Genomic DNA, 13,936 nt, shown 5'->3' on the forward strand with positions numbered 1-13,936 from the left:
GGATTTCAATGTACAGAGAAACCTAGATTGAAGTCCTCATTTATGAGTGAAGGTGAGTTGAGTTGATTCTTTTATATCAAGACTGGCAGCGCTGCGATTCCTTTAGTTTGGACGGAGCCTCTGTCCGCTGTCTGTGGAGGACCTTATATTCACTGCGTTCGGCCCCGGGGGGCCCTCACCGGTGGGGGTGTCCGGCGACCGCTCCGTGGCGCCCATGTCCAGGGACTTCTGCTTCCGGTCTTTGTCGCGGCGGCGGTGGCAGCGGTGGTGGTGGTGGTGCTGGGGAGCCCTGTCCTGGGACTGGAGGGTGGCGTCCAGGGCGTACTCCCCCAGGTTGACCTCCAGGGGGCGCTGGGGGTTCAGGGAGGACGCCGAACGCCTGATGGGACTGAGATCCACGATGGGCTGTACGGAGGGGTGGGAGACGTAAGAGCAGCGGCGCCGGGGAGAGAAGAACATAGTGTGAGAAAGGGGGATAGACGAGATGAGCCAGGGACAAACGTTACCCCAAATCTACGACGCACTACTACTAGATCACCAAGCTACTCACGACACACTAGGAAGAAACACACACACACACACACACACACCAAACTTTGGGCTTGAAACCGGCGTTTCACCTGCTCCCTCTCCAGACATTGAGACGTTGAAATGGTTTTACGGAGCTGGTGATGGAGCACTTCTGTGCTGTTAAAGTAGATACTTACCTGGGATTGGTCTTTAAAGGGCCCCTATTTTACAACCAGGTGTTATGTTGATTAGCCATTATGAGTTTCAAAATCAACCTTTTTGTGACGTCACAAGTGAAGATGTCTACGGAGATGAGTGACGGATAGATCCGCTGTTTAGGCTGGTAGGTTAAAGACGGGCCCTTTAGTGCACCGTGTTGAACACAACACACACAAAACCTAGCTAGAGAATACGCTGTCTGAGCCAGGAAGAATAGGTGGGGTGTTGACAGGCTTAAAACAATTCCTCCCTATTGCACATTCTTACAACTTTCCCCCTTTTTTTTAAGCTTAAATAACTCAAAGTACTCAAAGTTATTTGAAGTTTTGAAACCACTTTGATGCCGGAGATAACAATTAAATTAAATTGATGTCAACAGTGAGCATTAAATGTGCTATGCTATCAACACTTTCTCTGGCCCACCAAATTCTTATGTGATAGTTCACAGTATGCTCAGCATAACCCTATGTGATAAAGAACAAAAACAGCTGTTGGCTAACTGCCCCCTCTACTGGCCTTAAACTAGCTTACATGCAAGTAGATGGCTTAAGCCTTACACTACAGAATCTAATGCTACTAGACTTAGCTAGTAACATTAAATGGTAACTAGTGTAGCTAGTGTAGCTACACTAGGGCTAGTAGAACTTGTTTATTTCTAGTGAAATGGATGACTTCAGCTAGGGTAGCAGAGAAAGATAAAAAGTATTGTGGGTTTGATTGTCACCTATGCTTCAGTATGTACTACATAACATACCACATGTTATATTATATTTAGTTAAAATACTGCTACTGTCAACCACTACTCACTACAATTTAGAATTAAACACACCCAAGCATTTACTGCAAAAAAACATTAACAAGCTATTCACTGAATAGCCTATTAATTATACTCAGTAACTTTTTTTGCATAATATCTTTAGAATCTTATAATCCAAAGGAGAAGTAGCTACTTTTCCATTATAACTTGTAAAATTAGCTACTGACTGAATACTTATTTAAACTTGAAAAGGTGTCGTTTTTTGCAATTTACAAGAACAACATCACCAGAGCAGAACAGATATGGCACTGTTTCCGCCCTACCATCACAACTATTCCATCCACAAACAAAACTGATACACTACTACGTCAACAACCAACAACAACAATAACCATTAAACACATAAACACATTAAGAAAGAGCAGTACTGTACTCGATGGTCAAAAACCGGACAAAGTGCTCTGGATAGAGTTAAAGGGCCCCTACTTAACACCCGGTATGATGTTGATTAGCCATTATAGGCCATTTCAAAATCCTACCCGTTCTTGTGATGTCACAAAAGTTGCACTTTAAATCTCAGTGGGAGTGTTGCGTCGTGTTTACTGTGCTGGCGTGTTTCTAATCTCAAACTGTGATAGAGCGATAGTGATAGAGGGTCACTTTGTCCGTGATTATGGCAAGGGACAGGATTTCTCACCGCGGTGAACGAACCACACAGAGGCCCACACGAATGGATGGAACGAGACAATACACACAGTGTGGGAGAGAGAGAGAGCTAGAGAGCCAGAGAGGGAGAGAGAGAGTGACAGGACAAAAGACAGAGCGAGAGAGACACACATAGTGAAAGAGACAGAAAGGGAGAGAGAGATAAAGATGGAGAGTGGGAGAGTAAAAGATAGATTGAGTCGGAGAGCAATAGGAAGATATACACATACAGTTGAAGAGAGAGAGACAGAGACAGAGAGAGAGAGAGAGAGAGAGAGAGAGAGAGAGAGAGAGAGAGAGAGAGAGAGAGAGAGAGAGAGAGAGAGAGAGAGAGAGAGACAGAGACAGAGACAGAGACAGAGACAGAGAGAGAGACAGACAGGGAGTGGGAGAGAACAACAGATAGGGAGACAAAGAGAGCACGAGAGAGAGAGAGAGGGAGAGAGAGAGGGAGGGAGGCGGTACAACAGGTGGTACATACTGCCAGGTGCTTCCCGGGGGCGTGGCGAGGGTGGTTCCGCTGTCAGACAGCACACACAGGAGGAGGGGGAGGGGGCGGGAACAACATTAGCCATGAGATCTCAAATGAGAGAGCGAGGACAGGAGACAGCAGTCAGAGAGAGAGGGAGAGCTTTCTTTTTTAGGGGTAAATAATAAAGTTGGAGGGAAATAAATGTTCAACAAAAAAGTGCAAGGATGCTTGTGTCATAATGGACAGGGTGGACAGACAGACAGACAGACAGTTGGATAGACAGACAGAGAGACAGCAGGACACAAAGACATACAGCAGGACAGGCAGCAGCATAGACGTACAGACAGCGAGGTACACTATAGTACAGACTAGCAGCGCTTGAATTGCTTGTCTTGTGAGAACAGTGACACAAGCGAAGAGACTGAAGACATGATAGCGAGAGATACAGCATTGGAGTAGATCCACCCCACAGATATAATACATAACAAACATAACACTCAAAGAACAGATAACAGGAGAAAAAACGGATTATTATCAAAATGACATATAAGAAATCTATTGCTGCTGCAAAGCAATACCTGGAAAACGACATGAATCCGTTATGGTGGAATTATTTGCAACTTAACTGGCCTTCACAGCAGCCTGAAGAACAACTCAACAATCACATTTGTTTGATTTACCTTTTTTGAAAGAGATGGATTAGTCAAGAAAATTAAACAAGGGATTTAAATGGGTTTAAGAGTGTAAGATATGTACGTGAACATGCCATATAATTTATTATATTATAATAATATAAATATAAATAAATAAACAAAACAATGCATCCAAACTACGGACTCATTTGCATGTACTTCTTTTGTAATGCTTGTGTAACTGAACCGATAAAAACCAACAGAGTGGGTGGAACAAGGACTTATCGTCAGCCAAGCCTCTAGTCAACATTGCCTCGGTTGTCACGGTTACCTCTACCTGGAGAGTTCAGAGGTCACCTCAATGAGCTGATGCCAGTTGACAGACAGCTGGTCTGCCTTGGCTCTCGGGCGGCAGATTGGACACAGCCTACTCTCCTCTCCTTCTTTCCTCTCCTTGTCTCCTCTCCTTGTCTCCTCCTCCCCTACTCTCCTCTCTCCCCCTCCGGCTCTCTGAAGCCCAGCGGACTGTCTGTCCCTTCCTCCTGGCTCACCTTCCCCCTCCTCTGAGGAGTGCCAGGGGGTCCTCAAACCAGCCTTTGTAAAGACCCTTTACAATATATACACAGGTAAACAAACACAGGTGTGGATACACATACATTGTTGTGGTGAACAGGTATATTAACACGTTTTACTAGACCTAGAGTTTGTAAAGTAATGTATTTATTCAGGTGTTTCTTCAACATTTTATCTATATGTTTAGAAATAGAGATAGTTTTTTGCGGAGGATGAATAGACCATTTTCACAGAAGTGTGATCGTAGGACAAACACAGGTGTTGCTCATAACACTAACTATGGCCCTGCTCTTTTTATGCCGAGGTGGTCCATAATTGGTGTAATTAGCATCCCTGTGTTTGTCCTAGGACGATGCCTACGTGAAAAAATATATGATCTTATTTCGCAATACTGCAAACCAGATAAACTGTACCACTTTTTTCTTTCATGAGCTGATATTGATCCTGTGGAACCTGGCGGGAGACCTCTGAACCTATGGAGACAGTACGGGGGCCAAGAGACAGGACAGGCAGGGCAGAGGGGCCTTACGTAGTGCTCAGCATTGAGCCTTGGCATGGAGGCAGCTCTGGTGTGGCCCTCCTGGGGAAATCCATCGTCATCGTCATCTTCCTCATTTTCATCTGACAGGACCTCCACTCTCCTCATTTCCACCAATTCCTGCGGACACAGCAACCCAAAAAAAATAATTGATGACGTGTCTGTGTTTGGTAGATAATATACCTGGGCTTTATTAGAGTATATACCTGATATTTGGTAGAGTATGTACCTGAGGTTCAGTAGAGTATGTACCTGAGGTTCAGTAGAGTATGTACCTGAGGTTCAGTAGAGTATGTACCTGAGGTTCAGTAGAGTTTATACCTGAGGTTCAGTAGAGTATGTACCTGAGGTTCAGTAGAGTATGTACCTGAGGTTCAGTAGAGTATATACCTGAGGTTCAGTAGAGTATGTACCTGAGGTTCAGTAGAGTATATACCTGAGGTTCAGTAGAGTATATACCTGAGGTTCAGTAGAGTATATACCTGAGGTTCAGTAGAGTATGTACCTGAGGTTCAGTAGAGTATGTACCTGAGGTTCAGTAGAGTTTATACCTGAGGTTCAGTAGAGTATATACCTGAGGTTCAGTAGAGTATGTACCTGAGGTTCAGTAGAGTATATACCTGAGTTTCAGTAGAGTATATACCTGAGGTTCAGTAGAGTATGTACCTGAGGTTCAGTAGAGTATGTACCTGAGGTTCAGTAGAGTATATACCTGAGGTTCGGCAGAGTACGACACGTCTTCTGACTGTCCCCTCCTTAAGATGCGTCTGCCAGGCCGGTGTGCGGTCTGCGATACGTCCCCGGACTGTGAATGCTTTATGGCACTTCTCTGGCTTAGTCTGCAAACACACACACGCACACGCACACACACACACACACACACACACACACAGAATCACTGAGGAGCCTTATAATATGTGTATCACCACAGACCAAGGCCAATCTTAAACTTTTCTGCAAACATTGTATATGTGGTCGATATATTTAGATATATTAGTACAGAAAACAGTTTTATAAGTTTATACAATCCTAATACTATTTTATTAGTTTACAATATAGATTGAATTAATTAGTTATTATTAATTATCATTAACTACAACAGTGTGGTTCCTTCGAGACAGGATGTGTTTTTCCTAGATTTAAGGACACTAAAAGAAAACCAATGGAGCCCGTCTCACAATGCCTCCCTATTGGCCAGGGAGCCGGTGACGGTGTTGGCGCTGGTGGCGCTGTTGGCGGTGGTGACGGTAGTGGGGGTGTTGGCGGTGGTGACGGTAGTGGGGGTGGTGGTAGTAGGGGGCGGGACTTCAGGGTGGGGGTCCGGGGGGGGCTGGGTCTTGGGCGGGAGTGGTTTGGCACTAGGGGTTGGTGCTTTGACTGCCATGTGGGTCAGGGGCAGCATGGGTCGGAACAGGTTCCCCATTTTACCCTGAGTGGGAGAATAACACAAACGATCACGTACCACCAACGTATCAATGATTAACATTTTTAGGATCAGGGGGAGGGGGGCTAGGTTATACCACAGTGTGAGAAGAGAAATTAAGAGAATCTAAATTGAAATTGAGTGAAAAGTGAATACTTTCATAAGGTAGAACAATAAATAAGTCCATCAATATAGGGGGTAAATAATGAAATATATTCTGTACCGGAGGTCCAAGATTTAGATGCTGCGCAAGTTTCTTGGCTCGATTCAGTTTATAATAGTCAAAGATCATCAGTGCAGCGTAGACCTTTCCTACTGTCAGCTCATTATCTGCAAGGGAGAAGATAAAGATAATGTAGTGCTTCAACAGGACCAGAAGGTGGCAGCAGAGGAGTGTCGGAGCAATGATGGAGTTTTGCTATTCTTTCTTCATATTCCACAACACACATTTTCAAGAAATTTACAGAGAGTGAAGCACATGTAAACATCAGCTTGCAAAATGTGAGCAATTGATTTCAATTGAGCAAAACAGCAAGTAGGATCCCTAAGAAATGAAATTACACACACACTCTCACACATACACGCATACAAACACAATCACACATAACTACACACACACAGATTAAAAAAGACAGACACACAACAATAAATACGCGGCTGCACACACACAAACACACACCAAACACAACTGTCACAAACACGCATACACACACACACACACACACACACACAGATAAAAAGATAAAGGAAACAGGCGTGGCATCACACTAGATCTTTAAAAAAGGACAGTATATCCATGCAGAGGTACTAGGAGGCCACCAGCAGCAGCATGCAGCGTCTCACGCTTGTGTGGAGTGACCAGTAGGTCAGCGGTCTTCTGGGAAAGGCTGGGCCACACGCGGTTGATCTCTCGCTTCAGATCAGCGTCGCACAGGCGCTGGGCCAGGACCCCTGGGGAGAGAGGAGCCAGCTAGAAGTCAGCTCAAATCTGGATCACGAGAATGGACCGCATTCACCAAGTGGCCATCTTGGATCTGAACGCTAGCCGGGTGGGTCTGATTTACATCTGAAGGATTCAAAATAAGTTATTCCCAAGTACAAAATCTGCCAGTTGATAGGATTTTAAACTCCAACTTCGTAAATACAGGCATGAGACCAAGAGTATCTTTGACAACAATTACAATTAAGAAATAGTCTAGTGGCTTATTCGACATCCACAGTCTACCTGTAGGCATCAGTGAGCAAGATGCACCTAACCCTGACTCCCAAGTAATGAAGTTTATCTTACAAAATAATCAGAGTCACAAAAACCCTTTTAATACCTAAATGATGCAATAGGTAAGAGGAGGGGAATTACGGGTTTTGAAGTTTTTCGTTCAGGCCATATGTTCTTCCCCTATATCGCAGAACTGTCACACCCCATCAATCCATAAAGAATGAGCATGAAATCGTGTGTCTTGTGGTTCATCTTCAATTCCATCTGCACCATGACCCTGTCCCCTCACATCGATGTCACACCCCATCAATCCACAAAACACGGGCATGGAATTGTGGGTCTTGTAGTTTAATCGCCATGTCTCATTTGTACACCACTCCCGTCCTCACATTGATTTCACATCCCATTAGTCTCCCAACGTGTGAGGGGATTGTGGGTGTTGTAGTTCTCCTCACCAGACGCCAGCTTGATCTCCAGAGCGGTGCGGATCAGCCCCATGAGCGTGGAGGTGAAGTGCACCGTGTTGTCCTCGGCGATGGGCATGTTCATCCTCACCAGACGCTAGGGGGAGAGGAGGGGGCCACGCATCACTGATCATTGATTCATCAAGGACCAGGACTAGATATCAGTTGATGGTGGGGGGGGGGACGTATCACTGATCAATGACTCATCAAGGACCAGGGCATGATATCAGGTGAAGGTGAGGGGGGGGGGACGTATCACTGATCGATGACTCATCAAGGACCAGGACTAGATATCAGGTGATGGTGAGGGGGGGGGGACGTATCACTGATCGATGACTCATCAAGGACCAGGACTAGATATCAGGTGATGGGGGGACATATCACTGATCAATGACTCATCAAGGACCAGGACTAGATATCAGGTGATGGGGGGACATATCACTGATCAATGACTCATCAAGGACCAGGGCCAGATATCAGGTGATGGGGGGACGTATCACTGATCGATGACTCATCAAGGACCAGGACTAGTTAGTTTAAGTTAGTTTCATAGTTAATATTAATATTGATCAGCTGACCAGTTATGTTAATATTGATCAGCTGATCAAGAGCTGAGCAGTACTGTATGAGGCGATGGTGAGCGAGGTGATGAGTGCCTTCATGACTAGTTGGGTTTAGTTAGTTAGGTTTATGGAGTTAGCTTCACAGATTTCCACCAAAGCCAAATTGATACACTAGACCCCAATCAATTCTTGCTGTACTCAGCCCTCCTGAATGAGGACATTTATGAACAGATCATAATAGCATTTTAAATATATTGTGTATTGGTATCCCGGGTGGGCATTTGGATAATTTTATTTTTCAAAACAAAAGTATTATATAAGTACTAGTAGTTTTGTAATTTAGTGAAGTACCCAATACCTAGACAGCATGGGTACTATACCAACGTACAGAACGGAGGAATACAAATATATGAACTGTGACCGCATGACAGATATCAAAATGAACATATGCACACAGGTTAGGATTATCATCAATGTATACTGGCGAACAAGATGGATGAAAGCATGCAGGGGAATGCGAACCGGAAACGCAGACAGACATGGAAGTAAACATTTAAATACTGTAGCATTATCCTGGAAATCCTGCAGCTATTTTCACATCAATTCTGTAGAATTTTGTATTTTCATTGAGTTGCTGATATTCTTCCGTTGAGGAACTATTTTTCTCATACAGAAATACCGTAGTATTTTTATCGAGATACTGTAGTATTTCTATAGAGATCCTCTAGTATTTTGATAGAGATGCTGCAGTATTTTCCTTGAAGTAATGTAATAATGTCATTGTAGATCTGCAGTATTTTCATAGAGATACACTATAGGATTTCCTTAAGCCATGCAGTGCACACAAACGTAGTGAAGTGATGCAGAGAAGAATGACTGGCAGATGCATCTTTTCGGGGGGAATATAAAGGCCCAGTTTTGACAGGGGAGTGACAGGATAAGTAAGCTATGGGTGTGGGAGTGTGGGATGTGTAACAGGCCGGCTGTTTCATAAAGCGATACAAACTCTGAGTGGGTACTACGCTGGTACATTTGATATACTGTTATAGCCTATATGTATCTCCTCAGGTACTTCTCTTCCCAAGCAGGGCAACCTAGACGGATCATGTCCCCGGCCCCTGAACGGGAACTTCAAGAGAAAACCTCTTTAACTGGGGCAAGGCTGTGCACGTTAGCCGTGATTCATGCGGTCAGCCCTGCGTGCGCACAAAAACGTGCACCAGTGGCAAACGCCAAGGCGTGGGAGAGGCGTGTTATGAGAGGAAGCAGCTGTCACACACGCAGACACTGATCTGACATGGCTGGTGGAGGCTCTGCTGAAATGTACGCGTTCAGGACAAGGAGTGGACTGAGTTCATGCTGAGTGAGTAAACACTGAGCCGAAAGATCCTGGGTTGGGATACCCCCAATGTACACTGGGCCTACCTGCATCTTTAGAGCAAAGAGCCCTTATCCCGACCGGCTCTTCAGTGCCTTTCTGAAAGTCTCTTTGGACTTTGGAAACTTTGAACTAGCCCAGCACTTGGCAAATACTCTTTACTGTACCGACAGCAATATATTGTTGTTTCTCTTTTTTCTGACAAATGTACTTATCGCTTTGGATAAAAGTGTCTGCTAAATGGCCTAAATGTAAAATATAAATATAAATGGACAACCACGGCTCCTATATAACGAATAGATTAGCGTGCAGCAGTGAGGCGCAACGTACTATCCACTCCGCATGGACGCAGAAAACAGACAATAGCGTGCCCGCGAAAATCGAAGAAAGATGAGACGGATAGACAACCAGCCGACATGAAGAACTAGAGCGCGACAGACTAAACACAAGCCCAGAGAATCGAGAGGATCCAGGGAATGAGACGGAGACAGAGCGAAGCAGTGATGGGAACTCTTGGCAAACCAGAGCACCGTTAAGGGAAAGACGAGGAGGCGGAGGAGGAGGTGGAAGAGGAGGAGGAGGAAGATGAGGAAGAGGAGGAGGGTTCTACCTTGTATGCGACGCGGGCCGGACATTTCTTGCCCAGGCCCAGCGGGGGGGACATGTCTCGAAGCATCTCGAACATGTCACGGTAGGGCATGCGACCACTGCCCGGGGGGTAGTGGGGATCGCCATGGAAACGGGGGATGGAGAGGAGGATGCAGGATTCCCAGGTAAGGGAATGGAGCGGGGGGGGGGGTACAAAAAAAAAGTTATGGAGCTAAAGTTCCAACATAACTAAAAGAAAGAGATATGACAACAACGAGTAATACATATTGAGCATAAAAAAAAAAAAAAGTAAAACGAGGGAAAAACACAGAATCCATGTTAGTCAGGTCTCCAGGATTTTGTGGGTGGTGGTGGAGGAGGGGAGGGGGGTTAGGGGGGGCTCATCCCAGCTGGAGTTGCATGGACCCAGGAATGCTAAGGTTGGTTATCTTCCAGATGTTTCCTTGAAGATAACGGCTGGATGCAGGTGGGAGAAGGGTGGAGGAGGAGGGAGGGGGGGGAGGAGGAGGGTGGAGGAGGAGGAGGGAGGGGGAGGAGGGTGGAGGAGGAGGGAGGGGGGGAGGAGGAGGAGGAGGGTGGAGGAAGAGGAGGGAGGGGGGGAGGTGGAAGAGGATGAGGATGGAGGAGGAGGGTGGAGGAGGAGGAGGGAGGGGGGGAGGAGGAGGATGAGGATGGAGGAGGAGGAGGAGGGTGGAGGAGGGCTCCTGTGGTGTCAACATTATTAGAGAGGGGCCGATGGACCCGCGTGGCGGAGGAGCTCCTCTTTCTACATGCAGAGAAACAGCGGCAGTAGCCATGCCGACCGCCGAAGGAAGACAACGCCGCACACAAGCCGCTCTCCACACACACACACACACACACACACACACACACACAGACATCCCTTTAACGTCCAATTATTTCCTTAAGTCACGTTAATGGTTTAATGCCTGACTATGGATAGGAGGAGCGGACAGTGTTGAGTAATAGCCAGATAATCACACACACACACACACGCACGCACGCACGCACGCACACACACACACACACACACACACACACACACACACACACACACACACACACACACACACACACACACACACACACACACACACACACACACACACACACACAGGTTCTCTGTGCAGCAGGCTAGGGGGCGTTGCCTTCCTTGCTGAGCCATGGCGATGTGCTACAGTAGGGAAGGTTAGTAGCTGGATCGGGTCCGGGTGCACACACGTGGGGCTTTGGGGGTGGTCCTCGGAGGCCGCCATGGGGTCATCATAACATCACACTAGCATTCACATTCCCTGATTCAGCACAGCGCTGTGTTGAGCAGAGAGTAAACACACAAAACCAAACCACCCATAACCCGGGCTGTTTCTGATTGGTGCAGAACGAAAGAGCTGACTGGCCTTTGCGACACTGACAGTTGGTCAGTGACGTCACATGGCAAATTGGAACCAATCAGAGGCTGCTGATTGTTTTTGGTTGTTTTGGACCAGTGACGGCTGATGTTTTGGACCGGGGAAGGCGTGTGGTTTTGGTTGGGGACTCTTCAGCTGGGAGGCTGTGTGAGAGCTGCCAACCTTGTAGGCCACCCTGGTGGGGCACTTCTTCCCCAAGCCCAGCGGGGGCGAGATAAAGCGTAACAATTTGTACATGTCCATGTAGCGTATCCTTCCGCTGCAAGCAATGGGACATGGTTAAAGTGTTTAGACCACACACACACAGAAACACATCTCCTGATAACCTCTTCACTCAGGTTGATCTGGATTACTTGAGTAGAACTACTGTAGAAATAACAACCTTGTTATACAAAACATTGCATTGAAGTGATTCACAAATAGTTTAACAAATTGTGGAGAAAAAGAGAAATACTCTGAAACACATTTTTTCTTACTTTCGCATATTGTACACATTTGACAAATTAGGACAGATTTAATCATTTATAGGAAGGACCTAACAGAATACTGGACAGAAATACTGGATTGGATATTTGGATGGTCATGTCATGCGAAAGTAAGAAAAGCGAATGTTGAAAAAGGACATTATAATATTATAATAATATGATTATTAATAAGAATGATATATATATATATATTAAATATCATGAAATAGAAAGCAGTATTTCGCAGTGATCAAAGACAGCCCCCCTCCGCTGTGACAGGCAGAGGCAGAGCTTTGGGAAGGCTTATCAGGGCGCCTAGCGGAACGCCGGGTTTAGCAGCTCACTCAGGGAGACATGGGGGTCTCGTCCCCCACACCCCCAAAACCCCTGGGCTCTGGATGGATGTCATTCCCCCCCACCTCCGACACCGTACTACTCTCACTAACCTCGTACTATCACACCCGTCACCTGTCTTACATTTCTGAGTCACGCTGATTAACACACACACTCTGGCACACACACACACACACACACACACACACACACACACACACACACACACACACACACACACACACACACACACACACACACACACACACACACACACACACACACACACACACACACACCGTCCTGTGCTCCACTTGACCTCCCTGTCCTCCCACAGCTGCTGTGATCCTGGCGCTAGGGGCAACGAGCGGACCAATCAGATGCCATAGATCAGAGGTCACCATCTCTCACCAGGCTGCAGGGTCGTACTCGGCCCACACGCGGATGAACTCGTCCAGGTGGTGGGGGCCCAGGATGGAGGCGTCCCTGGTGAGGTACTCAAAGTTATCCATGATGACCGCCACAAACAGGTTCAGCATCTGGAGAGACACAACATCATTACATTTAATTCAGAAATAAATGGTATAACCCTGAATCAAGGGTACAGTCTCAAAGGGCTTAACAGGGCATATATTTACAACACCCACTTACCCTAGGGCAAGTAAAAACTAGCAAGGAAGAAATCTTGAGGAGGAACGCAGAGTGGGGGATCCCTCATTCCAGGGATGTTCAGGAGTGTAATGGGTGCCATAATTTCCATCCATCCATCCATCCATCCATCCATCCATCCATCCATCCATCCATCCATCCATCCATCCATCCATCCATCCATCCATCCATCCATCCATCCATCCACACGTAACATCATCAGTTGGAGGGGCTAAGGGCCCCCCGATACAATCATACCAAATGGAAATGGAAGCTGCCATATGGCTGTCAAACACAGAGGTTTCGACAGGTTACACAACACAGTCGATGCGATGTGTGGGCTGGCGGTGTATTGACGCAAGTCGCGATGAGACGAGGGAAGCAATCATTCGAGCGGTGTTGTTGACCAATATCGGTGTATTCGCAAACCTGCCATATTGCGACATTTGTTCTGAGTATATTTGTGCCTTTGGGCTCCATGTTCACTACTTGCACATGCTTACTGGAGAAAATATTGAAGTGTGTGTGTGTGTGTGTGCGTGCGTGCGTGTGTGCGTGCGTGCGTGGGTGTACTCACCAGGAAGGAGCAGAGGAAGATGAAGGAGACGAAATAGAAGTAAGCGAAGTCGCTTCCACACTCGTGTCCAACGGTGGCAGAGAGTTTATCGCACGGCTTGTTACTGAGACACGCCAGCATGATCTCGTGCCAGGCCTCCCCCGTCGCACTCCTGTCGTACACACACACACACACACACACACACACACACACACACACACACACACACAATGTGGACACAAAAATATACATGCTGGTCTTGAATTAAGTGTCAGTGCAGTGTATCTAAGAAGATAAGACAGATTAGACTGATGGTTTAGACACTTTGGCACACATAGAGATAGGGAAAAATGTTTTATTCATTATTTTGGACATGCTTGACCTCAAAATAAAGGAACTTTATTTTTGAAAACTTTCATCAAGGGCCATGAATCAGTTAGTACAGCCTGTATGTTTTCAGTATCGGC

General features: G+C 46.3%; 1 protein-coding gene across 1 annotated transcript in view; it reads right to left on the minus strand.

Annotated features, from left to right (window-relative positions):
• The window catches only part of cacna1bb (calcium channel, voltage-dependent, N type, alpha 1B subunit, b), a 123,283-nt gene that overhangs the window by 6,488 nt on the left and 102,859 nt on the right, over window positions 1-13,936 (minus strand). The window contains exons 39-49 of the mRNA XM_056578968.1: window positions 13,491-13,641; window positions 12,677-12,804; window positions 10,061-10,157; window positions 7,501-7,606; window positions 6,673-6,780; window positions 6,053-6,159; window positions 5,585-5,835; window positions 5,119-5,245; window positions 4,398-4,526; window positions 2,673-2,711; window positions 180-405 (exon numbers count right to left, since the gene is read on the minus strand). Of these exons, the coding sequence (XP_056434943.1) occupies window positions 180-405; window positions 2,673-2,711; window positions 4,398-4,526; window positions 5,119-5,245; window positions 5,585-5,835; window positions 6,053-6,159; window positions 6,673-6,780; window positions 7,501-7,606; window positions 10,061-10,157; window positions 12,677-12,804; window positions 13,491-13,641 (1,469 nt within the window). The remainder of the gene's footprint in view (window positions 1-179; window positions 406-2,672; window positions 2,712-4,397; window positions 4,527-5,118; window positions 5,246-5,584; window positions 5,836-6,052; window positions 6,160-6,672; window positions 6,781-7,500; window positions 7,607-10,060; window positions 10,158-12,676; window positions 12,805-13,490; window positions 13,642-13,936) is intronic.

Source organism: Gadus chalcogrammus, chromosome 19 (genome assembly GCF_026213295.1).
Source record: "Gadus chalcogrammus isolate NIFS_2021 chromosome 19, NIFS_Gcha_1.0, whole genome shotgun sequence".
Lineage (NCBI taxonomy): Eukaryota > Metazoa > Chordata > Actinopteri > Gadiformes > Gadidae > Gadus > Gadus chalcogrammus.